Source organism: Cuculus canorus, unplaced genomic scaffold (assembly GCF_017976375.1).
Source record: "Cuculus canorus isolate bCucCan1 unplaced genomic scaffold, bCucCan1.pri scaffold_143_muti_telo, whole genome shotgun sequence".
Classification (NCBI taxonomy): domain Eukaryota; kingdom Metazoa; phylum Chordata; class Aves; order Cuculiformes; family Cuculidae; genus Cuculus; species Cuculus canorus.
In genome coordinates, this window is record NW_026527780.1 from 8,116 (window position 1) to 34,161 (window position 26,046).

Here is a 26,046-nt window from a genome sequence, read left to right on the forward strand (position 1 = left end):
GGGGACAGGACAAGAGGGAATGGCCTGAAGCTCCGTCAGGGGAGGTTCAGGTTGGATATCAGAAAAAAATTCTTCACAGTAAGAGTCATTGGGTACTGGAACAGGCTGCCCAGGGAGGTAGTGGAGTCGCCTTCCCTGGAGGTGTTTAAGGAACGGGTGGATGAAGTGCTGAGGGACATGGTTTAGGGAGTGCTAGGAATGGTTGGACTCGATGATCCAATGGGTCCTTTCCAACCTTGTGATTCTGTGTGTGATTCTGTGTGAGACCTCCCTCCTACTATCCTATCCCACAGACGCCCATCGGTGTCGCAATCTACCCGAGACGTCGAGAGGCTTTGGCACGGTCACTGGCCAATCGCTGGCCTCCGCTCCTATGCTGCGGTACTTGGCGCACTGGCTTCGCCTCGTGAACCTGCGAAAAAAGAAATTAAAGCCAAAACGAGGCCAACGCTTGCAGTTTGGAGGAAGGCAAAACTGAGATTAAAACGCAAACGAGGTCAGATGCCGTAACAAAAGGAAGCTTAATAGTTCCAGAAAGAACGTTTGCGTAGAGGCAGGGAAGGGAGAGGAAGAGAAGGAAAAAAAAAAAAGTAAAGTAGAAGGTGCAATAGCTACCACCACGGAGCCGCGGCGTCCCGTCGGTCCGAATCAACTTCACGTCAGGTGGGGAATTCCACTGGGTGCCGGTAGTCACGGTTCTTTTATTGAGGTGTCTCAGCCTTCTCCCCCCACCCCCGCACCCAGCAGCGGTGCACGTGCCCAATACCGTCTCCGCAGGGAGCTCGGCCCTGGGTCTGGGCGCACGTGCCGGGGTAAGGGTACAAACAGGAGAGGTGTGGGTTTGTGGTCGCTGCGGCAACGGCGAGGCGGGGCAAGATGTTCCAGCAACGTTGCCCGCAACGAGGCAAGACGTTCCAGCAACGTCGAGACATCCCTCGCAGACATGGTTTCGACAAAGTCCTTTACACCACCCCGTGGCTCAACGCTGCAGTCTCACGGATGGTGCTCCGTGGCGGCATAGAAAACAAAGAGAGAGATAGAGAGAGAGATATATAGAGAGATAGAAAGAAAGAAAGAAAGAAAGAAAGAAAGAAAGAAAGAAAGAAAGAAAGAAAGAAAGAAAGAAAATGGTAGAGAAAGAAAAGAAAAAGGAAAGGAAACGGTACGCTATAGCAAACAATAAGCATTTCAATAATCAACTATTTTCGGCAAACGATAACGTGAACAGGAACTAATGAAAACGTTCAGAAGAAAAACATTTATAGGGGCAAAGGGTACATGTTGCAAAAATAATTGAAACAATGGTTAGCAGCGCTAAAGCTACGGTTCGGTCAACGCAAAACTCCAAACACAAGCGGTCGGTTGGTCCGGGCGGTAAGGGTTTGGGGGTCGGAGTCAACACACGCAGCGGAAAAATAAAAAAAAAAAAAAAAGACTGGATTCCCATGCCTCTTTAACTTAAAGCGCACACGTCCAGGGCTTACGCACGCCTTCTAGGAGGCGAGGAGGGGTGACAGAGTCTTATTGCGCACATAGCTTCGGCCGAGCCACTAGCCTGAACCTAGGCCACAAATAGACTCACCTATCCCACTGGAAAAACGGCCGGAATCTGGAATGAACCACTGCGCGTTGGTATGCTGGTGGGGTATTTCGTGCAGGTGCTCACGACAGTGGCTGTCATCATAACATACAAACGTGCGACCAGAGGCAGGTTTAGAAGAAGAACGTCTCGCCCTCCCACTCATCCGAGACCGACGCAGTCACAAGCAGTCACATGCCAGTCAAACGCCACTCACACACAGTCACACGCAGGTCACACGCCGGTCACACACTGTCACATGGCGTGACACGCCAATCACATGCCAGTCACACGCCAGTCATACGCCAGTCACACGCAGTAACACGCCATACAAACACCGGTGACACCACAGTGACACACTAGTCACACGCTGTCACATGCCAGTGACACGCCAGTCACACGACATTCACACAATAATACACCATTCACACGCCGGTGACATGCCAGTAACACGCCAGTCACACACCATCACAAACCCGTAACACACCAGTCACACTCTAGTCACACTCCAGTCACTCGCAGTCACACTTCAGTCACACACAGTAACACGCCAGTCACACGTACTGACATGCCAGTGACACACCAGTCATTGGCGTGTAAATGGCGTGTAACTGGCATCTGATAGTGTGCTACTGCATGTAACTGGCGTGTAACTGGCGTGTGACGTTTGTGTCACTGGCGTGGTACTGCATGTGACTGGCGTGTGACTGTGTGACTGGCGCATCTGTCACATGCCAGTGACATGCCAGTCACACGCTAGTCACACACAGTAACATGTTATCACATGCCAGTCACATGACATTTACATCCCAGTAACACGCCATCACAAGCAGTCACACACCAGTGACACGCTGTCACACGCCAGTCACACGCAATAACATGCCAGTCACACGCTTTAACATGCCAGTCACACACGTGTCAGATGCCAGTCACATGCCAATAACACACAGTAACACGCCAATGACACGCACGCCACACACCAGTTACATGCCAGTCACACGCAGTAACACGCTACCACATGCCAGTCACATGCCATTTACAGGCCAATGACACGTCTGTCACATGCCAGTGACATACCAGTAATTGGCATGTAAATGGCGTGTGACAAGCCAGTCACTGGCGTGTGACTGGCGTGTGACTGGCGTGTTATTGCATGTGACTGTCGTGTGACAGCGTGTCACTGGCATGTGACTGCTCGTGACTGGCGTGTCATGGGCGTGTAAATGGCATGCAACTGGCATGTGATGGCGTGTTCCTGCCTCAGAAACATGCTATTACATGTCATTCACATAGTTTAACACGCCAATGACACGCCAGTGACACGCCAGTGACACACCGTCAGATGCCAGTCACACGCCAGTCACACGCAGTAAACGCCAGTGACACAACCGTCACACGCCAATTACACGCCAGTCACATGCAGTAACATGTTATCACACGCCAGTCACATGACATTTACATGCGAGTGACACGCCATCACAAGCAATCACACGCCAGTGACATGCTGTCACACGCCGGTCACACGCAATAACACGCCAGTGACACGCCAGACACACAAGTTTCGGATGCCAGTCACATGCCAGTAACACGCAGTAACACACCAGTGACACACACGCCACACACCAGTTACATGCCAGTCACACGCAGTAACACGGTACCACACACCAGTCACACGCCATTTACACGCCAATGACACGTCTGTCACATACCAGTGACACACCAGTCATTGGCGTGTAAATGGCGTGTGACTGCGTGTGATAGCATGTTACTGGCATGTAACTGGTGTGTGGCGTGTGTGTCACTGGCGTGTTACTGGCATGTGACTGGCGTCTGACACGTGTGTGACTGGCATGTCACTGGCGTGTTAAAGCATGTGACTGGCGTATTATTGCGTGTGACTGGCCTGTGACAGCGTGTCAGTGGCATGTGACTGCTTGTGACTGGCGTGTCACGGGCGTGTAAATGGCGTGTCACTAGCATGTGAAGGCATGTTACTGCCTCAGTAACATGCTATTACATGCCATTCACACACCATTCACATGCTTTAACATGCCAATGACACGCCAGTGACACGCCATTGCCACCGTCAGATGCCAGTCACACGCCAGTCACAGCCAGTAAACACCAGTGACACAACCGTCACACGCCAATTACACGCCAGTCACATGCAGTAACATGTTATCACACGCCAGTCACATGACATTTACATGCAAGTGACATGCCATCACAAGCAGTCACACGCCAGTGACACGCTGTCACACACCGGTCACACGCAATAACACGCCAGTCACATGCTTTAACACGCCAGTCACATGCTTTAACACACCAGTCACATGCTTTAACACACCAGGCACACGCTTTAACACGCCAGTGACACACCAGTCACACCTGTCGAACGCCAGTCACATGCCAGTAACACGCAATAACACGCCAGTGACACACACCACACATCTATTACATACCAGTCACATGCAGTAACATGCTATCACACGCCAGTCACATGCCATTTACACGCCAATGACATGTCTGTCACATGCCAGTGACAAACCAGTCATTGGTGTGTAAATGGCGTGAGACTGGCATGTGATAGCGTGTTACTGGCATGTGACTGGCGTCCAACACGTGTGTGACTGGCATGTCACTGGCATGTTATTGCGTGTGACTGGCGTGTTATTGCGTGTGACTGGCCTGTGACAGCGTGTCACTGGCATGTGACTGGCATGTCACTGGCATGTAAATGGCGTGTCACTAGCATGTGAAGGCATGTTACTGCCTCAGTAACATGCTACTACATGCCATTCACACACCATTCACATGCTTTAACACACCAATGACACGCCAGTGACACGCCATTGCCACCGTCAGATGCCAGTCACACGCCAGTCACACGCCAGTCACATGCCAGTCACATGCAGTAAACGCCAGTGACACAACCGTCACACGCCAATTACACGCCAGTCACACACAGTAACATGTTATCACACGCCAGTCACATAACATTTACATGCGAGTGACACGCCATCACAAGCAGTCACACGCCAGTGACACGCTGTCACATGCTAGTGACACGCTGTCACACGCCAGTGACATGCAATAACACGCCTATGACACACCAAACACACAAGTTTCGGATGCCAGTCACATGCCAGTAACACGCAGTAACACGCCAGTGACACACATGCCACGCACCAGTTTCATGCCAGTCACACGCAGTAACACGCTACCACATGCCAGTCACACGCCATTTACACGCCAATGACACGTCTGTCACATGCCAGTGACACACCAGTCATTGGCGTGTAAATGGCGTGTGACAAGCCAGTCACTGGCGTGTTAAAGCGTGTGACTGGCATGTCACAGGCATGTAAATGGCATGTAACTGGCATGTGATGGCGTGTTCCTGCCTCAGAAACATGCTATTACATGCCATTCACATACTTAAACACGCCAATGACACGCCAGTGACACGCCATCAGATGCCAGTCACGCCAGTCACACGCCAGTCACACGCCAGTCACATGTGTGACACAACCGTCACACGCCAATTACACGCCAGTCACATGCAGTAACATGTTATCACACGCCAGTCACATGACGTTTACATGCGAGTAACACACCATCACAAGCAGTCACACGCCAGTGACACGCTGTCACATGGCAGTGACACGCTGTCACACGCCAGTCACACGCAATAACACGCCAGTGACACGCCAGACACAAGTTTCGGACGCCAGTCACATGTCAGTTACACGCAGTAACACGCCAGTGACACACACGCCACACACCAGTTACATGCCAGTCACACGCAGTAACACGCTACCACATGCCAGTCACACGCCATTTACACGCCAATGACAGTCTGTCACATGCCAGTGACACACCAGTCATTGGCATGTAAATGGCGTGTGACAAGCCGTGTCATTGACACGCCAGTTACACACATGTCGGACGCCAGTGACACGCCAGTAACACGCTGTGACGTGCCAGTAACACGCAGTGACACGGCATCATACGCCAGTTAGAGGCCAGTCACATGCCAGTCACACGCCGTAACATGCCAGTCACATACTAGTGACATGCCAGTCACACACCATCACACGTCAGTCAAATGCCCATCACACGCCATTCACATGCCAGTTACATGCAGTCACACACGATTCACATGCCAGTGACACACCAGTGACACACCAGTCACTCCACAGGTCAATCACACGGCAATCCCATTCCCATGTGTGTGCAGGGTGTGCTCACACCTGTGTGCCGTGTGGTGCGTGTTCACACGCGTGTACTCACAGGGCTGTTGTGGGGCTGCGGCGACCTTGACCAGAGCCTTGGGCCTCTTCTCCCTCAGCACCTTCTTCACCAGCTTCTTCCTCAGCCTCACCTGGGGGGGTATGAAGGGGTTGGAGGTCACGGGGGGCTGCAAGAGGGATTTGGGGGAGAAGGGGGGGTTGGAGGGCTGAGGGGTGGCATTGAGGACCCTGAGCAACCATCATCCCCAGCGTCCCCACAGCCCCCCGGGCATCCCCTCGCCAGCACACGCACACGGATGTGCACGTGCACATACACATCTGTGCATGCACACACCCCCAGCCCTGCACACTCAGCTGCAGACACACGCTCGGCTCTGCACACCCCGAGCTGTGCACGCGCATTCCTGCCTGCCCTGCGCACGCACACACAGCAAGCACGGACACACACGCACACGCTCATGTACACATTCCTGCACACTCAGAGCCATGCAGACGCATTCCTGCACACACACTCGTGCACACACCGTGGACACTCACGCTCCCTCTCTGCCCCCCAGCCCGTGCCTCCCTTTGCCCCCCCACCCCCAGCGCTCGCCTCAGCCAACCGGGCAGGAAAAGAGGACAAGCACAGCTTTTGAAAGCAGCGGTGGTGGCAGGCAGATCAAAAAAAAGGGATTCAAAAAAGCCACCTCCCTCCTAACCTCTTCCCCCCACTCCCTCCCCCCCTCCCCAAAGCGAGGATTCCCTCCCGCGGGGTCTCACGCAGAGCACAGACACAGAACCGAAGCCCCAGAACGGCCCGGAGCCCGAGCCAGTCCCGGCGCCGGCGCCAGCAAAACACAGCCCGGCCCCGGGAGGACCGCGGCTCCCAGAGAGCGAGCCCGGAGCAGCGCCATCGACCGCGGAGGGCGGTAAGGAGCGCCGCCATTAACGGCGGAGCGCGCGTGCGCGCTCAGCCAATGGACGCGATCCGCCCTCCACCCGCCCCCCCGGCCGCCTTCCGCCCCTGATTGGTCGCCGCCCGCTGAGTGACACGCAGCTCAGCCAATAGGAGCACTCATCCTCCGGCCGCCCCCCCCCGCCGCCTTCTGCTGCTGATTGGTCGCCGCCTGCTGAGTGACAGGTCACCCATTGGGAGCGCCTCGCCTTCCGCCCGCCCCCTCTCGCCGCTGATTGGTTGCTGCTTCCTAAGTGACGCGTGCCTCACCCAATGAGTGTGCTCACTCCTCGGCCCGCCTCCTCGACACTCTGCCCCGGCTGATTGGTCGCTGCGAACTGAGTGGCACGCGTCTCAGCCAATGGGGTCCCTCCGTCCCCTGCCCGCCCCATCGGCCCTCTGCCGCCGCTGATTGGTCGTCGCGCTCTGAGTGACGTGCACCACAGCCAATGGAAGCACTCCCGCCTTGCTCCCATTCCCAGCCTGCCGGCGCGGCGCGGCACCGTGCGGCGCGGAGACGAGCCCGCGCTCACGGGGCTCTCATGGGAGACAGGGGACGCGCGCTCCCCGAGCAAGGGCAGGTGTCTCCGAGAGGGAGACCGGGGGGTGGGGGGAAACGCGGCGCTCTCCGTCTCCCAGCCCTACCCTGCATCCCACGGGCCGCAGGCGGCCGCGGGCGCGGTAGGACGAACGGCACCGATGCGCAGAGCCGAGCTGTGTGGTACGGTACGGTGTGGCCGGGCGGCGCCGAGAGAAGCTGAGCCGAGCTTTGAAATGCGCCGCCCGCCCGCCCCTCACCCCGCCCCTCACCCCGCCCCTCACCCCGCCCCTCACCCCGCCCCTCACCCCGCCCCTCACCCCGCCCCTCACCCCGCCCCTTCCGGCTGCCCCGACCCTGTGCGCGCCCCACCCCGCGCTGCCTCCCCGAGGCTGCAGTACCGCTCCGCGCCCGCGGCACGGCAGCACTGAGCCCTCGGCCCTTTCGTGCCCGAGCACAGAGATCCCAGCCACTGGGAGCGTTCCCTCCTCCGCCCGCCCGCTCGGCCATCTTCCAACGCTGATCGGTCGCTGCCCGCTGAGTGACGGGCACCTCAGCCAATGGGAGCGACCTCTCTTTCACCCGCCTCCTCGGCTAGCCCGGCCCTGTGAGCGCACATACATCACCCCCCCACCCCCGGGCTAGGACAGGGGGGCTCTCGGCGGGAGACCGGGGCGGGGGGGAAAACAGGGCGCTGTCCCTCTCCCAGCCCCGCCGTGCATTCCACGGACCGCAAGCGGCCGCTGCCGCACGCATGGCACCGACGAGCAGAGGCCGAGCAGAGCTTTGCAACGCGCCGGCCGGCCGCGCCCCCCGCCCCCTTTCCTCCCCGTGGCTGCAGTACCGCTTAGCGGCCGCGGCACGGCAGCACTGAGCCACCACTCCTTTCATGCCCGAGCGTAGGGGTGCCAGCCAATGGGAGGGCTCCCTCCTCCGCCCGCCCCCTCAACCCTCTGCCGCCACTGATTATTCGCTGTCCGCTGAGTGACGGGCATCTCAGCCAATGGGAGCGCTCTCCCTATCGCCCGCCTCCTCGACGCTCTGCCTCTGCCGATTGGTCGCTTCTCGCTGAGTGACGCGCGGCTTAGCCAATGGGAGCGATGTCTCCTCCTCCCGCCCCCGAGCACTCTGCCGGCGCTGATTGGCTGCCGAGCTTTGAGCTCTCTGCACCGCACCGCCCCATTGGCAGTTTGCCGACAGCGAGCGCAACTAAAAGGAAAAGAGAAGAGCCCAACCGAGCCGAGTCGGGCCGGGCCACACGGGGCTGTCAAGGGACACGGGGCACGCAGACACCCGGGTCAGAGACGGGGAGGCTTCGGCGGGAGGACGCGGGGCGCTGTCCCTCTCCCAGCCCCAGCCTGCGTCCCACCGGCCGCAGTCGGCAGCGGGCGGGGTGGGCGGAAGGGCACCGAAGAGCAGAGCCGAGGCGAGCCGTGCCGAACGGTCGCCGGGCGGAGCCCAGAGAAGCCGAGCAGAGCCGAGGCGAGCTTTGAAATGCACCGCCCCACCGTTCCCCGCCCGGCCCGGCCCTGTGCGCGTGCGTGCGTGTGTGTGTGTCCCAGGCTGCAGTACCGCTCTGCGGCCACGGCACGGCAGCACTGAGCCCCGGCTCCGTTCCCTCCCGAGCACAGGGATCCCGGCCAAAGGGAGACACGTGCCAATTAAACAGCACACGCCAAACACACGCAGTCACAACCCAATCACACGCCAGTCACGCGCCAACAACAAACTAATCACACATCACACGCCAATCCCATCCGAATCACCACACACCAGTAACGCTCCACACACCAATCGCACACCAGTCACACGCCAGTCACTCCACACACCGAGTACGCACCACACGCCAATCACCTTCCAGTCACACACCAATCGCATGCCAGTCACGTGCCAGTTACATGACAGCCACACGCCTACCACACCCCTATCACACACCAATCGCACACCAGTCACATGCCGACACACCCCACGCCAGTCACACACCAGGCACAACCCAATCACACGCCAGACACACGCCAAGACCACACCAACAACACACAAATCACACGCTAATCACACACCAGTCACACACCAATAACGTGCTACTCATAGGCTAATCACATGCCACTCGCACTCCACGTGCCAGGCACACGCAAATCACCATTCACACACCAGTTACACCAATCACATGCCAGTCACACACTAACGACATGACAATCGCACACCAGTAACACTCCACACGCCAACCACATTCGTATGCGTGTGCAGGGTGTGCTCACACCCGAGTGCCGTCTGGTGCATCTTCACACGCGTGTACTCACGGGGCTGGCGTGGGGCTGCGGCGCCCTTGGCCGAAGCCTTCAACCTCTTCTTCCTCAGTACCCGCAGCCTCACCTGGAGGGGCCTGGAGGGGGGGGCTGAGGGGCGGCTGGAGGGTGCGGACATTGGGGACCCCCAGCACCCACCGCCCCCGGTGTCCCCAGAGCCCCCGGGGCGTCCCCTCGCCAGCACACGCACACAGATGTGCACACGCACATACATATCTGCATACGCACACGCCTGCACACAGCCCTACACACTCACCTGCAGGCACACGCTCGGCTCTGCACACCTCGAGCCGTGCACACGCATTCCTGCCTGCACTGCGCACACACACGCAGCACACACGGGGACACACATGTGCCTGGGGCACAACAACCCTATGCATGCTACAGAGTAGGAGAAGTGACCACAAGAAGGATGTTGAGACTCTGGAGTGTGTCCAGAGAAGAGGAACGAAGCTGGTGAGGGGCTGGAGAACAAGTCTTACGAGGAGCGGCTGAGAGAGCTGGGATTGTTTAGCCTGGAGAAGAGGAGGCTGAGGGGAGACCTTATTGCTCTCTACAACTGCCTGAAAGGAGGTTGTGGAGAGGAGGGAGCTGGGCTCTTCTCCCAAGTGACAGGGGACAGGACAAGGGGGAATGGCCCCAAGCTCCGCCAGGGGAGGCTCAGGCTTGACATCAGGAAAAAAATTTTCACGGAAAGGGTTATTGGGCACTGGAACAGGCTGCCCAGGGATGGGGTCGAGTCACCCTTCCCTGGAGGTGTTCAAAGGACACGTGGATGAGGTGCTGAGGGGCATGGTTTAGAGATTGTTAGGAATGGTTGAACTCAATGATCCAGTGGGTCCTTTCCAACCCAGTGATTCTATGATTCTATGTACGCTCAGCCACACACACACTCATGTACACATTCCTGCACACACACACAGCACGCACACAAGTACACTCAGCCACGCACACATACACTTGTGTGCACACCGTGCACACTCAGCCATGCACACACTCACTCCTCCCCCATCTGTGCCCTCCTTTGCTCCCCTCCCCCCCACGCTTGGGGCTGGGGGGGGTCCCATCCCAGTGCCCTTTGGGGGAGGTCCAGGGGGGGCTCTCGGAGCCGTGTCTTTGGCAGGGGTCCCATCTCGGCTCTTCTGGAGGGGGTCCCAACTCCTTTGGGGGCTCCCACCACGGTTTGGGGTGTCAGGGGTCCTATCCCGGTTCTTTCAGGGGTTCCCAGTGTGGCTGGGGGGTGCCGTCCCAGTACCTTTTGGGGGCTCCGGTCGTGGTGCCTTTGGGGGGTCCCGTCTGGGCTCCTTTGCGGGGTTTGTCAGTGGCTGGGGAATCCCGTCTGGGTTCTTATGGGGGGATCCCATCCCGTGGCTTTGGGGGGGACCCGTGGAGGCCGGGGGACTCTCGGGGCGGTGGGTCCGGAGGCGGGCGGCAGCAGCAGCGGGGCGAGAGGCGCCCCTGCCGTGGCCAGGCAGAGACCACACGGCATTGGCCCCCCCAACCCCTTCCCTAACCGCCCCCCATCCCCGTTCGGGACCCCCGGGGGGGGCAGCCCCGGGGGAAGGGGTCAAACTGTCCACACTGCCCCAGTGGCCCCTACACCCCAGTGTACCCACTGCCCCGTGAACCACGTCCCTGCTGTGTCCCCACTGTCCCCTGCACCACGTCCGCACTGTGTCCCGTACCCTCCTCCCGCCCCAGTCGAGCCCGGGCACCGGGCAGGGATTCTGGCCCCAGCCCTGGGATACAGCCCGCGATCCTGCCCTGGAATCCAGCCTGGCATCCTGCCACCCCCTCGCCGATCCTGCCCCGGGATACTGTCCCCCTATAGCCCAAGGGTCCAGCCCTGGCATCCCACGCGCCCCCCCCCACCCCCCTTCCCGATCCAGCCCTGGGATGCCGCCCCCAGCCGTGGAAGCAGTTAACAATAAGGCCCATCCACCCCCTCCCATCAGAACAATAAGGCCCATCCCTCCCCCATCAGCGCCTGTTGGGGTGGTTCGAGAAGGGTCGGCCCAGGCGATGGGCAGAGGAAGGGGGCAAGGGGGAGGCGAGCGGCGCCCACCGGTGAGCACTGCCCCTCCGCTGGACCCCGCTGGCGACACCAGAGACAGACTTTTGGATCTCCACCCCTCCTCCAGCCAAAAATGTCAACAGCCTATTCAGTTTCCCTCCCCCAACAGAACCCTAGAAGAGTGCGGGCTGGAAGGGACCTTAACCATCATCTCGTTCCAACCCCCCAGCCACGGGCAGCGACATCCCCCTAAACCAGGCTGCCCAACGCCCCGTCCCACCTGACCTCCAACACCTCCAGGGATGGGGCGGCCACAACGTCCCTTGGCAACACTCCGCAGCTGAGCCGTGCCGAGCCGAGCCTGCGCTCACGGGGCTGTCGGGGGACGCAGGCATCCCCTCCCGGGCAGGGACAGGGGGGCTCTGGGGGGAGACGCGGGGGGACACGGGGCGCTGTCCCTCTCCCAGCCTCAGCTTGCATCCCACTGACCGCAGGCGGCGGTGGGCGGAAGAGCACCGAAGAGCAGAGCCGAGCCGAGCCGAGTCGTGCAGGGCGGCGTGGCCGGGCGGATCCGAGCCGAGCTTTGAAAGGCACCGCCCGCCCCCTCCCCGACCCGCCCGGCCCCGCGCGCCCCGGAGCTGCAGTACCGCGCTGCGGCCGCGGCACGGCAGCACTGAGCCCCGCTCCTGAAAGCGGCGGGGACGGGGCGCGGCGATCTTTAAACCCTTCGCCGCAGGACCGCGCTGCGGCCACAACGCCGCCGCCCTGAGCCAAGCGAAGCTATTGGTGCCGGTTTCACCACTTTATCCGTTTTCGGGATCGCCACCAACGGGCGCCGAATCGGCCAGAGCAGCAGGTCCCGCGGCACCGCCCGCACAACCCTCGCCCGCCGCCGGGCTCCGGAGCGTCGCAAACCGTGCCTTCCCTCGGGGCGACCCTGACTGAGATGCCGGCGGAGCACGGACGCTGCCGGGCAGGCAAACACAGCTGCGCTGACATTCAGCCACGGCTGCGGGCTCCGTGCTTCCCGCGCCGCCCAGGGGACGGTTTCAGACCCGTCTACGACCCAGAAAGCTCACTCACCTGATCTGCCCTCCAAACACACGCTGAAAGGCAGAGGTGGCATTTCCAGAGGAAAGGCAGCTTTCTCCTGCTCCCGCACACCTCTCAGCACACATCCTCCGGGTGGCGGAAGCCGTTCCGAAGGGAAGAACCTCAGCTTTGCAATATGGGAAAGCTAGAAAGGAAAAACTGATCTGGTCCAAGAAAATAACATGGAATTCAAATCCCACACAAGTGGCAGACGTATCAACAGTGAGACTATTTCCCTGCCGAACATCCACATGCGATCGCGATCCAGCAAACTCCCCCGGCATGCCAGTGAGCCCGTCCACATCAATCGACTGCCCGTACAGCAAAGCGGGCTGCCAAATCAGAGCCTGTGTCGCAAATCAGATCCTGGCTCATGGCGTGATCGACACGCACCCCTGGACGGTCTCTGCTTCGTTCTTTCTTCTTCTGAAACACCGAAAGAGGAAAAAAAAAAAAAAAGTGCATACAGCACCCGGCAATCGATCAAAAGCTTGAATGCAGACAATGCTGGACTACGCGGGGCTCCTCCGGCTTCCCCGAGCCTGGGCAGAACAGACCAAAGGGTCCCCGGATACAGACACGCTGCTCCCAGTCACGCAGCAAAGGTGGCAACAACACTGCCCACAGAGGGTCCGGGACAGACCGTGCGTTCAGCCTGGGCACGGGCAGCTGAAGGAGGGGGCCTTCACTTCCCACGCAGCACCAAAAAGAGAAACCTGCAAGAGGGAACGCACAGAAAGGAATGTTAGCAGGGCGACGAGACAAAGTGGCCCTGCAGTGACCAAACTGCATCTTACCCAGTGGAAACTCGTCACGCTAAGACGTTCTAAATCACATCCATGTGAAAGTCTGACACAGAAAAGCAGCCTGGGCACACTGCTATTTATTCTCCTTTTGGGGCACACCTCTGTTGCCAGGGTCAGACTTGCAACGTGCTGACTCGCAGAAGCCCCGGAGACTGCACACAATTCAAGCTTAACACTGACCACGAGCCTAAGAAACACACACTGGAGAGCGAGAGGTACGACAGCAAGGCACCTCTTCCAGACACACATTGTTGCATGTTGGGCAAGTGCCTTTCACCAAAGCCTCTGCAGGAAAGGGATTCAGCCCAGCAGTGAGAGACAGCAATCGGGTTAGGAATTTTGATCTAGTTCAGGCACACGATATTTGTATAAAGTAACAAGGCCAAGGGGTTAGTCTCCGGAGGACGAGGCGCCTAGACCCGAAGCCAGGCCACAGAGAACACGCGGCACTGCCCGCGTGCCGTGCCCGAGACACCTGCCTCAGATGGAGCTCGCCTCCATCCGCCGTTTCAAGCGTAACGAGAATGGAACCAAGCATAGCACTGAGACAGAGCGATGGCACAAAAATAACTGCTCCCTCTCTTCTCTGCCTGTCCAGAGAGCGGACACAGATGCCCGTCAGCACCGGAGTCTACCTGAGACGTCGGGAGACTTTGGCACAGTCAGTCAGTGGCTGATCGCTGGGCTTCACTCCTGCGCTGCGGTATTTGCACACCCGGTTTGCCTCGTGAACCTGTGAAAAAAGAAATCAAAGCCAAAACGAGGCAAATGGTTGTAGTTTTGAGGAAGGTGAAACTTGCAGGGGAGTTCATCGGTGTGACGAAGGCGGGCGTCGGTCTGCGAGACTGCTCGCTGTCTTGGGCACTGGAGCGAGCCACCAGGAACAGGTAAGGCATGCTTCGAGGTTGCGGATTTTACAAAGATCATTCTGCTCCCGCAACTACGCTTGCGCACCTCCAAAACCCAGGCGTCTCAGCAGAGCTGCCTCTTTTGTTTGTGGGGTTGGTTTTGTTTGTTGGGTTTTGTGGGTTTTTTTTTTTTTTCACACCAGCCGTAAAGTTAAGGAGGAGTCAGTTTGCAAGAGGAAAACTCGAAAAGACTGTCTTAAAGCAGCTCAACAGCGACACCGGCTTGTTTAGCAAACTCTCGCATCCCTCCGGGTTACTTTGCAGCCCCCCATTTTCTCGTCTTGGCAGAGAACCTTCTTCCTGTTCCCACTGCTCTTGTCTTGCCTGACCCGCTCTCGGCGCCTCTTCCTTACGGCTCCTCTACCTGCCCACCGTTTCTCAAACGCTCGCAGCTCCCTGTTCGTTGCCGGCACAAGGCTTTCAAGAACTTCAGCACCGAAAGGACTCTCTAAGTTTAGAAGCAGGAGGAGACAACATTGGCGCACAGACAGTCCGGCGAAGCAGCGCGGTACTAGCGTCGAACGGAAGCCTCCCTCTGGAGCGCTTCAGCTCGTGCGGGCAGGTACTAGATACCTCCGGGCCTCAGGAAAAGAGAAAACCTTATGCCCAAATGTGAGACGTGTTAGCACAGACGTTACCCCATCACAGACGTTCTCATGGGAGAAGCAAGCACACAATTGTTAGTACGGATGAGTTTTTCGCTGGTTCCGTACCCAACAAAGCTCAGTCTGCCCTTGGCTATAGATGCCTTCACCTCCTTCAGAATGGGAAGGGCGACAGCTCTCTCCGCGGGGTGCTCCCCACGTCCCACTGACCCGGATCCCGAGCCGGCAGACACACCAGTCACTTGTTCAATACAGCCGCCACCTTAGTGTGGGACAGGGGAACGGTGCAGAGATGAAAACTTCCCCGCTCCCTGGGGACACGAGCTGCTACGGAATTGCTCAGGTAAGCGCAGGGCACTGTCGGCTCTGCCGACACAGAAGAGGCAGCGGCCAGCCTAACCATCATTCAGCAGTGTCAGTGCTGAATTAGCAGCCAAGCCTCTGTCACTCAACCTGAAAACAGCTTAGTTTCCTTTCGAAGGACAGAAAGCTCCCGGCAACGCCACCGTGATGGGACGAGCTTTAAACCCTCCTGCCTTTCCAAGCCCTGTTCAAGCAGCGAGGGAAGAGAGTCCATCCGGTGCCAGATGTTAACAAAAAGACCCTCTCCCCCTGCCCCAAATTCACCACTCGCAGCACTGGAAAAGGCAGGCCGAGGAAATCCTTTGCTTAGAAAACCGCAGCAAAACCAGAAAGTCACGTCCCGTGTTGCCTGCCAGTTACTTTTGCCAAACATCATCTCAAGAAAATTTCAGGTACCCACTGCAGGCTTCTCATGAGAAAAGCAGCGGGTCGTTTACACGCCAATAAATCCCCAGGCACAGACGGTCAGCAAAGGGAACCAGCTGGGCACAGATGTGCTCGCAAAATGCCTCACAGCTCTTCATACAGTTATGGGAAATCCCATCGCTGACCTCAAAGGGGGAAGGAAATCCTCAAATGCACAAATCCCCAACCCACAGGAAAAGTCTCTCCCCCAGGACGGGACAGGTCATTGCTCGAATATCAATCCCCGTACAACTCGGGCAGGACGCTTGCTGAAAACAATCGCAACGACACACGCCGCTTCAAGTCCAGCTGTGCCCCTCACCTTTCCTTCTCATCCTACTGGCCGTGTTCAGCTCTGGAGGGCAGCAGCATCCCGTTCATCCATCCGCAGAAGGAACAGCTCGGGCTGAGTTGGGCTTCTGACCTCCTCCGGCAGCTTCACACGGTCAGAGGAAGGCAGAGCTTTGAACCCGGACACCTGAAAGAAACAAGTAGAAATATTTCTTGTCCTTTCCTCAGAGGCAGGAAGAAGCTTTGGGAGCTTCATAGAACCCTAGAACAGGGACCTTAAAGATCATCCAGTTCCAACCTCCCTGCCACGGGCAGGGCCACCCCACTTAATCAGGCTGCCCAAGGCCCCATCCAACCTGGCCTTAAAAACACCTCCAGGGATGGGGCAGCCACAACTTCCCTTGGCAACCTGTTCCGGTGCCTCACCACTCTCACGGTGAAGAAATTCTTCTTAATGTCTAGTCTAAATCTGCCTCTGTCTGGTTTATACCCGTTCCCCCTTGTCCTGTCCCCGACGAGCCTTTATGAATAGTTCCCCTCCAGATTTCTATCAGGTACTGGAAGGTCACTATAAGATCTCCTCTGAGCCTTCTCTTCTCCAAGCTCAACTCTCTCAGCCCGTCCTCATAGGGAAGGTGCTCCAGCCCCCCGACCGGTTTAACAGACAACAGCGTGAGGTGTACGTTTGCTGCCCTCATCCACAAAAACAGCCCACCCACCATCCATCGCTCGTCTCTTCGGATGAGCAGCTTCTTCCTTTTCCCACTGCTCTCGCCACCATCTGACTGGCTCTCGGTGCCCATCAGCCGAGTCTCCAGAACCCTGGCTGAAAACAGCTTCGTTTCCTTTCGACGGACAGAAAGCTCCCGGCAACGCCACCGTGACGGGATGAGCTTTGAACCCTCCTGCCTTTCCAAGCCCCGTCGAAGCTGTGAGAGAAGAGAGCCCATCTAGCGCCAGACGTTAACAAAAAGACCCTCTCCCCCTGCCCCAACTTCAGCCCTCGCAACACTGGGAAAGACAGGTTGACTCAGAGCAAGTTGTTTGCGTAGAAAATCGTATCAAAGCCAGAAAGTTGTGTCCCGTGTTGCCTGCCGCCTACTCTTGCCCAACATCGCCTCAGGAGAATGTCAGGTGTCTCCTGCAGGCTTCCCACAATTAAAGCAGTGGGTTGTTTACAGGTCAGTAAATCCTCAGGCACAGAGATGGTCAGCAAAGGGATGTTTTCCTAAAGGGACGTTACCGTTAGGATCCGGCACAGCAGCGCCCGGAGCTTTAGGTTTTCGCAGGGAGGCTGCAACTCCTCCCAAACAAAGCCACGAGCGGTCGAGCCGCGTTCGTAACAGCGGCATGCCGGTGCTTTGTTCACAAGCGCACGCTTCAGAGAAAGACCCGACTGGACACGGTTTGCTCAAGAAACCGTCCCCTTCACGGAACCGGGATTGGGAGTCGGGTTTCGGTCGCCTCCCCGGAAAGCACCCTCTCAGCCGTGGGCAAATTCTGCCCAAGGAAACAGTTCCAGCCCCCTTGCCGGCCCCAAGCACCATCTGCGGGAGACTGCTCACGTCAGCGCGTCAGCCTCCCTAGGCAAGGGGCGTCTTTAACCCAACCATCCTAAGGCAGCAGAGCTTACCGCAGCTGGGCAATCCACCACCTTCACGTTCTAGGACAGCCAGGAGCACACGCAGCCTTCCGCATTCGCTTGCGATACTAAAAATAAGTTGAAAGAGATGGTAAGCCTCAACTACACAACAAGGCTAAGCAGATATCCTGTGCCAACGCAAAGAGAGAAATGTCTAAACCGAGAGGATTTGTAGCAGGCGAAACCGGATGTTGCATCGTTGTAAAACTGTGTGACATGGGAGGGTTTGAAAGGCAAAGAATCCTGTGTGATAAATAATTTAGACCAAAGCAGGATTCCAATCAAAGTCCACAATTTATTAAGTAAAGGCAAGCAAACAGCGCTGGGTGCACCGGGAGTCTATGCTCAACCAAGACGCACCCCCTACAAAACAAGGCAACTTCTTTTATAACTTAGCTTTAGTTACATATTCATAATGGGCGTGTTTCCCCTAATAACTCTCCACCCCTGGGTTGCACAGGTGTAGTAGTTCTTCTAGAAGCTTCTCCGGTGATAGAGAGATCTTCTATATAATGATTAATCCCCTTACTACCCATGCGCAGTAACACTAGTTTTGTGCAACACAAACAGGTTCAACAGAAAAACATAGCAGACCCTTTTTGCCCAAAATAGGAACTGTATACACACCATCCTGCTCTCCCTAAATGTGCGGTTGTACAAGGACAAACAGAATGGCTAAAGAATACATGTGACCCTGTGGTCCCAGCATTGCTCCACAGTGACATGAATCAGGTGAACACATTTCACACCTGGTTACAGAAGGGATTAAAAAAAGCCACCTCCCTCCTAATTGTCTCCTTCCCCTTTTCCCCTCCTTTCTCCGGTTGGCCCCCTTTCCCCCTCCTTTTAACCCTCTTTCCCCCCCAAGCGGGGATTTTCCCCCGCGGGGTCTCACGCAGAGCACAGACACAGCACCGAAGCCCCCGAACGGCCCGGAGCCCGAGCCGGTCCCGGCACCAGCAAAACACAGCCCGGCCGCGGGAGGACCGCGGCCCCCGGAGAGCGAGCCCGGAGCGGCGCCATCGACCGCGGAGCGCCCCCTCCTCGGCCCAATCCCGTCGGCACTCTGTGGAGTCGCGCTGTGCTGAGCTTTGAAATGCGCCGCCCGCTCCCCGCCTCGCACCTTTGCGACGTTCGGCTTCAGCCAATGGGAGCGCTCTCTCCTCAGCCCGCCCTGTCGGCTCTCTGCCGCTGATGATTGGTCGCTTTACACTGAGTGACGTCCGTCTCTGCTAATCGTAACGCTGTTTTTTCAGCCCGTGTTCTGGGTGCTCTTCTGTCGCTGTTTGGCCGTCTCTGACTGACTGACGTGCGGCTTTGCCAATAGAAGCGCTCCCTCTTCCACCCGCCTTCCCGCCTCTCTTTCCCTGCCTATTGGTCGACGCTCGCTGAGTGACGTGCGCTCTGCAATTGGGAGCGCTCATTTCCCGGCCCGCCCCTGCGGGCGCGGTCCCTGCGCTGATTGGTGCTGGCTCTGACTGACGCGTTTTTCAGCGAATGGGAGCCTCGATTCACGGCTCGCCTCCTCTCTTGTCTACCATCGCTGATTTGTAGCCGCTCTCTGAGTGACGCGCGGCTCAGCGAATAGGAGCGCTCGTTTTAAAGCTGCCCCCCCCCCCCCCCCCCCCCCCCCCCCCCCCCCCGCTCTGTCGGCGGCCGTTCATCGCGCTCCGGGAGCACTCCTGCCGGCGCTCACGGGGCTGTCATGGGACACAGGGGACGCGCGCGCCCCGAGCAAGGACAGGGGGCTCCCGGCGGGAGACCGGGGGGTGGGAGGAAACGGGGCGCTCTCCGTCTCCAAGGCCTAGCCTGCATCCCACGGGCCGCAGGCGGCCGCGGTAGGACGAACGGCACCGATGCGCAGAGCCGGGCTGTGCGGTACGGTACGGTGTGGCCGGGCGGCGCCGAGAGAAGCCGAGCCGAGCTTTGAAATGCGCCGCCCGCCCCTCACCCCGCCCCTCACCCCGCCCCTCACCCCGCCCCTCACCCCGCCCCTCACCCCGCCCCTCACCCCGCCCCTCACCCCGCCCCTCACCCCGCCCCTCACCCCGCCCCTCACCCCGCCCCTCACCCCGCCCCTCACCCCGCCCCTCACCCCGCCCCTCACCCCGCCCCTCCCGGCTTCCCCGGCCCTGTGCGCGCCCCTCCCCGCGCTGCCTCCCCGAGGCTGCAGTACCGCTCCGCGCCCGCGGCACGGCAGCACTGAGCCACCGCTCCTTTCGTGCCCGAGCACAGAGATCCCGGCCACCGGGAGCCATGTGCCAATGAAACACCACACGCCAAACACACTCCAGACACATACAAATCACACGTCACACACGAGTCACACGCTAATCACACGCCAGTCACATGTCACACATACGCCAATCACACGCCAAACACCCACTAATCACACACACTTACACTCCAAGTATGCACCACACGCCAATCACATGCCAGTCACATGCCAATCGCACACTAATCACATGCCAAGTACACACCAGTCACACGCCAATCACACGTCTACCACACCCCTATCCCATGCCAATCACACAACAATCACAGGACAATCACACACCAATTACACACCAAGTACACACCCCATGACACTGGCCCAGCAGTAACACACCAATCACACAACGGTCACACACCAATCACATGCCAACGACACACCAGACAGCAGTTACACACCAGTCACAGCCCCATCACATGACAGCCACACCCCAGTCACACATCAATACCATGGCAAGAACATACAAATCACATACTAATCACACACCAATCACACAGTAATAACACACTAATCAAGTGCCAGTCATTATCCACACACCAATCACATACTAATCAGGTGCCACTCACACTCCACACTCCAGTCACGCTCCAGTCACACCTCAGTCACACGCAGTCACACGCAGTCACACGCCACTGTGGCACTGGGGGGACCGCGGGGCGCTGTGCCTCTCCCAACTCCTCGCAGACACAGCCAGGCGCGGCGCAGCCGCGTGCCGCACGGCAGTGCCCTGTACACAGGCACACGCCCCAGAGAAAGGCCCGAGGCGCCACGGTTCAGCCCGGCCCCGTCCCTGCCGCCCCGCACGCGGCTGCTGCGCGCGCTTCGCTCCTGAGCACGGACCGGTTGGTTTGCCCAAGGGCAGCACGAGAGTCTTCGATCCCTTCCTGCAGGGCCGCGCCGCGCTCGCTCGGTGGCAGCAATGAGCCCGGGCGGCACGCGAGCCCCGCCGGAGGACTGCGGGTCATAGAGAGCGAGGCTGGAGGCCAGCGCGGTACCGTGGATGCTAGAGCGCGAGCCTCGAGGAGGGCGACGCGCCCGACCATAGAGAGCGAAGGTGGAAGGCAGAGCGGCGCTGGCTGTCCCGGGTGGAGCCCGCGCTCCCCGCTGCGCCCTGCTGGTCCCGCTGCCCCCGGCGGGGATCCCGGGAGGCGGGAGCGCGGGTGAGTCCGGCGCGGGCGGGGTGTGACAGCCCGTGCCCGCAGCCCGGCGGGGCCGGGGCTCCGCTCACGCACGGCTCGGACGGGGCTGGGCTCGGGGCTGTCGGAGGCGCCGGGGACGCGGCTCGAGTTCGGAGCGCTTTAACGTCCTCCCCGTGCTGGGGTTTCACTCGCTGGGGCTGCGCTCGGCGCGGGGAGCCCTTGTGCCGGGGTTTGGGTTCCCCAAAGCGCCTCTGTTTGTTGAGCTCTGGGGGGGGGGGGGCGCGGCGCTGCGCCCGTGTGCTCCTTGCGCCCTAAAGCCAAATCTCGCGTCCCTCAGCGCTTGGGAATTCCTGTAATGCCCGTGTGGCACCACAGCCGATATTCCATAGAATCACGGAATCACAGGGTGGTTTGGCTCGGGAAGGACCTGACAGCCCATCTCGTTCCACCCGTGCCATGGGCAGGGACGCCTCTCACTAAACCTCCGCCGTGCAAAAATCAGTCACGAATGGGAAATAGAAGGCAGAAAGGGGTGGGTTTCAGTTTTATGATCCACGTGAGCTGAGGCAACAACTGCTGCCAACATGCCCCCCCCCCCCCCCCCCCCCCCGCCTGCTGCAGCTGCCTGTCCCCATGCGCGCCCTTGCACTGGCACTTGTCTGACAACCGAGGGCGGGAGCTGAGGGAGTCAAAATAGGAAGAATGTACTGGCTTGTGTTTTTCCATTTGGTAGTGTGTTTTCTGTTAGTTTAGGGTTTTTTACCTGAGCTGTGGGAGGATCAGGCAAGCATCAGCACAAGGGCGAAGACTGAGGGCAGGCAAGGAAAGGGGGCTTGTGTTTTAGCAACAGTTTGCCGTAGGAACGGCTTTGCTGTGCTTAAAACCATGCCCTTGAACTCACTTCTTTGCAAAGTGTTTTGCTTTGTGGTTCCAACATCACTGATCAGAAAAGATGAACATCCCTCCTCTAATTGAATTGTTAAGTAATCTGCAAGGAGTGAGAAACACTAAATGTTGTGGTTGTAACCACTGCATTCTCCTGTGTTACTATGCTTTATTTCTTCCTGAAGCAAATGACATAAAGAGCCTATAGCTACAAGAGTCTTTACAAATGCTTTTGATCTCCCTTTTCTTTCTTATGGTTTGTGTTTGTTTTTAATGATGGAACAAAGGCAGTTTCAAAAGACGCAGCTGTTAAGTTAGGTTTTAACGGGAGAATGGTATACAGAGCAATTGTGACAAATTGTAAATAGATGTAATTCAGATTGTCATATTTTGATATCATACACATTTTAAAAGAGATGGGTAGTTTCTTGCTTGGTCGGTACTTACAGCCATAAATTATCCTCTGTAGTTCTTCAAAGAATGAAGTACTGTTTGTGTTTCCCTTCCTTTTTATAAAGAACATCTTGGAAGAGCCATTAGGACCACTTACGATCTTATAAACTAATATTTTTATATTCAGGCTTTCTGAAGTGTCCATAGCAGGGACAGAAAGAGCAAAACCAAATCAGGTGTACTAAGCCCAACGTGTACTTCCGAGACAATGCTGGCTGCACCCTGGAGCTGTGGTCACTTTAGTTTTCTACTGGTGATGAGTTTTACAGGTGCATTCACTCTCCTCACCTGCAAATTCTTCTTGAGGTTCTTACCCTGCTCCATCCCAGTCCGCCTCTAGCTTGCCTTGAACTCTGCTGAGAAACCTTCTTGCCAAATCAGAACAAGTTGTACCAGCTGATGACAGTCACCTTACCTGTGTAACTAATTTTAACAATATTTATGTGTTTTTCTGGCTTAGCTGTGCCCCCTCCTGGAACTTCATCTTTACAAATGAAGGAGTCATATATTGCTTAAAACTCTCCGTGTATTGTGGTGTAAAAACTCTGTGAGCCTGTCCGTAGAGCTTCTCATGAAAATACATTTGACTGTATAGGTCTAAAATTCCTTTAAATGTAAATTAGCAGCTGGAGGACTTACACTGCCTCAGGCACAAGGAATTTGCTGTCCTTCTCGTAACTTTCAGAAGGATTTCTCGGATTGCAAGTCCAGCACAAAAACTTCTATAACTGAATGAAAATAAAGGACATTTCTGAAGGAAGATACAGCAGCCACTCAGTAATATGTATTTTATAAGCAGAAAGATTTTTTTTTCTGAAAGAACAATTTTAATTCACACTGTATATATATATATAGATAATATATACACCTTCCAGCATTAAAAAATATCACCTGTGCATTGCAGTTTTTTTCCATGGCTCCACCTCACAGTGAGCAAGAGCAGCCTAAGGGCCTTTTGCAGCAGCACCTCTTCATGATAGCAGTAAATCCTGTATTTAGTTACTGTAGGAACAAATATTTCTGCTTGCCTTTCTTTTTACTGGATTCCAAAGTCACTAACACAGCAGACAATCATTTTAAATTCATGTAATATATGTTTGAGAATTATTCCTACTATTCAAGCCTGAGTTCTTGTTACATTATGGCTATGTGTGGACTTGCGCTGCAGTCTCTCCTTCAGATCGTAGGTTGACATCATTTGTTTTTTTTTAGCTGAGATACAGTTTTAAAATCTGAGAAAAATGTATTATCTGTGATTAAAGAAAACTCTCAAATTTACTACACGTGTTCTTGATTGTGTGATGTTCAATTTACTAACCATTTGAATTTTGAAAGAAGTCTTAATTCTTTAGCTGGGAATTTTTTACCAGCTAAACTGGCTGAAATTCAGCTGAAGCCTTTTATTTATGCACAGGTATCGATATTGAAGAATAACTTTTCACACAGCTTTGGCAACTCAGTGGATTCCAGTCTGATGACATCCTTTAGAAGTGTGATGGAGGTCAGATTATTAGTGGGTACCTGGTCAACCTGAGTTCAAAAATTCATGAAAGTAAAAAAAAAAAAATAAAGCAGGGCAAGAATTGTGGAAGGTACTAAATGAAACTCATTTAATCCAACACAGCCTCTACAATAAATGTTGATTCCAAGTTCCCGATATAGATTAGTCCAGTTAACAGAAAAAGGGATGTTTATTATTTTTAAAATCACAACTGCAAACCTTACTGTAAACTATAAAGTCCAGAATATTTTGTTGGGAAAATCCGGTCGGTATGTATCTTTCTTCCTATGCTTAGAAATACTTTGTTGTGTGCCAAGTGTATTAGGGAAAAAAAGAAAAAGAATTAATCAAGAGGTCAGATGGGGGACTACGATAATGGAGTCAGTGTATAATTCTGTAAGGCATGTGGCACTAATCCTTGAACAGATCTAAGGACCTGAGCAGTTAATTCTGGCTTTCTTTTATGCTTTTCGAGTTTTTGCGTTAGAATAGAAGCTTCATCATGGGTTGGTTTCAAGTTTTCTCTGGTTCCTTCTCTTCTTTGTGAGACTCATTTTATATTGATCAGGCGTCTTTATTCCTGGTCTGACATTGTTGCTACTCCGATGAGCGGCAGTCGTGTCCTTTTGCGCAGAGCCAAGGGAGGGCCCGCGGCCGCTGGGCACCGCTCGCTCGGCAGCCGCCGGCCGCGTGTCCCGCGCACAGCAACAGCCTTTCCGTTTGGGGTGGACCAGGGAGAGATGTCTGCCCATCGGCTTTTGAAGCTGCTGGCAAATCGCAGCCGCGTTTGGCAGAGGGATTGGTGCTGTAAGGCAAATCGGAAAGCAAGGGCGTCCAGTCCGGGGGGAGAGATCTGGTTTGCAGCAGCGTTTTGGCTCCACGAAAGCTCTTCTCCCGCAGGTCTCGGTGAAACCAGGGAGAGAGGCAGTTGCTGCTGAAGGCCTCCAGAGGGAGATGCTGTCCATCTAAACCCGAGCGCCCGACTGCAGCTCCTCAATTCCACCCTGAATTCCTGAAAGTTTCGTGAAACTAGATGGCCAGTGCGTGGAGAGGGAAGCTATAAATACCGTGGCTGAACGAGCAGCTGCAGCATGAGTCCACCTGTAATCGGTGGTGAGAGAGAACCTGAACTGGAAAAAACACTATAATCTCTCATAGGAAAAGTCATGGGAAAAGCTTTAACCAGAATTCACACACCTCATAACCTCAGTCATTGGGAGAACCCTTCATTAAGTCCAGTCATTGTTCGTTTCATGAGAAGCAATATTGAATTATCAAGCTGGCTTTGCAGACCTTATTGAGTGTTAGGAATTGTAGTGTTCAGAGACATGGAAGAACAGCTGTGGTCACTAGGACATGGTACAAACCTGAAGCAAATCCCTGCCAAATCCAGAAATGGATGAGGGTTGAATTCAGGGAGTTAATTTCACCAGAGTGTGTGGTTGTACCTATTTAAATGAAAATATGTTAAACAGTGGGTTTGACATGTCCTTCCCTTTGGGTGAGCACTGGTAAACAACTACATCTTTTCCAGAATGTTACTTGTACTGACCTGGCTTAGCAGTGGCATAAACTGCAGCAGTTTGAAGACTACAAGTAGGAAGGGATGTTGTGGAGGGTTGGCTGCCCATGGCAGATGTGATGAAGCCTCTCACTGAGGAGAACCATAGTTCTCCATAACACTTCTGCAATTATAGTGAGCAGAACACATCCTCAAGGATGACAATAAACATAACCAGCAATTGTTCTATATCGAAGAGCAGTACTGGAACAGAAGACCCTCCCTTAGAGGTGGGTAAGAGCTGATCAAATCGCACTAAACAGTAGCTGTAGTGGACAAAGAGTTAATTTAATCTGTCTGGTAATTGTTCTCTATTGTCACCGGTAAGGGATGTGTGTCACTGTATGTGTCTTTTAGAGCCGGAATAGCTCCTCATCCAGACTGCGGGTCCCTTTCCCACCCTCACCACCAGGACCAGCTGATGAGTGAGCCAAGAAGCACTTCGTGAATCACCTGCCCTGACTGCTTTGTGGCAGCAGTCCTCAGCTGGTGCAGT

General features: G+C 56.1%; 2 protein-coding genes across 3 annotated transcripts in view; both read right to left on the bottom strand.

Annotated features, from left to right (window-relative positions):
• Window positions 1-13,998, bottom strand: part of LOC128850651 (uncharacterized) — a gene marked incomplete at its 3' end in the record, with an annotated part of 21,241 nt that extends 7,243 nt beyond the window's left edge. Inside the window, exons 1-2 of the mRNA XM_054055628.1 lie at window positions 13,517-13,998; window positions 12,711-13,435 (exon numbers count right to left, since the gene is read on the bottom strand). The remainder of the gene's footprint in view (window positions 1-12,710; window positions 13,436-13,516) is intronic.
• On the bottom strand, window positions 9-6,405 carry LOC128850652 (uncharacterized). Of its 2 annotated transcripts, none has more exons than XM_054055629.1 (3): window positions 5,873-6,405; window positions 1,583-1,674; window positions 9-992 (listed from the first exon to the last, which is right to left on the bottom strand). In XM_054055629.1, exons 1-3 carry the CDS (start codon window positions 6,232-6,234, stop codon window positions 715-717), a joined length of 732 nt encoding a protein of 243 aa, XP_053911604.1. In that variant the 5' UTR covers window positions 6,235-6,405; the 3' UTR covers window positions 9-714. The 2 variants fall into 2 exon arrangements, with proteins under 2 accessions (XP_053911604.1, XP_053911605.1); XM_054055630.1 differs by having other exon boundaries at window positions 9-412; window positions 5,873-6,388.
• Window positions 13,999-26,046: the final 12,048 nt, after the last annotated feature.

Excerpts from the sequence above, each read along its gene's own strand:
- LOC128850652 (XM_054055629.1), bottom strand. The coding sequence starts at position 6,234 with ATGCGCGTGCACAGCTCGGGGTGTGCAGAGCCGAGCGTGTGTCTGCAG. Across the intron at positions 1,675-5,872 it reads CGCAGCCCCACAACAGCCCT|CCACTGTCGTGAGCACCTGC; the intron begins GTGAGTACACGC and ends TTATGATGACAG. Across the intron at positions 993-1,582 it reads CCGTTTTTCCAGTGGGATAG|ACTGCAGCGTTGAGCCACGG; the intron begins GTGAGTCTATTT and ends ACCATCCGTGAG.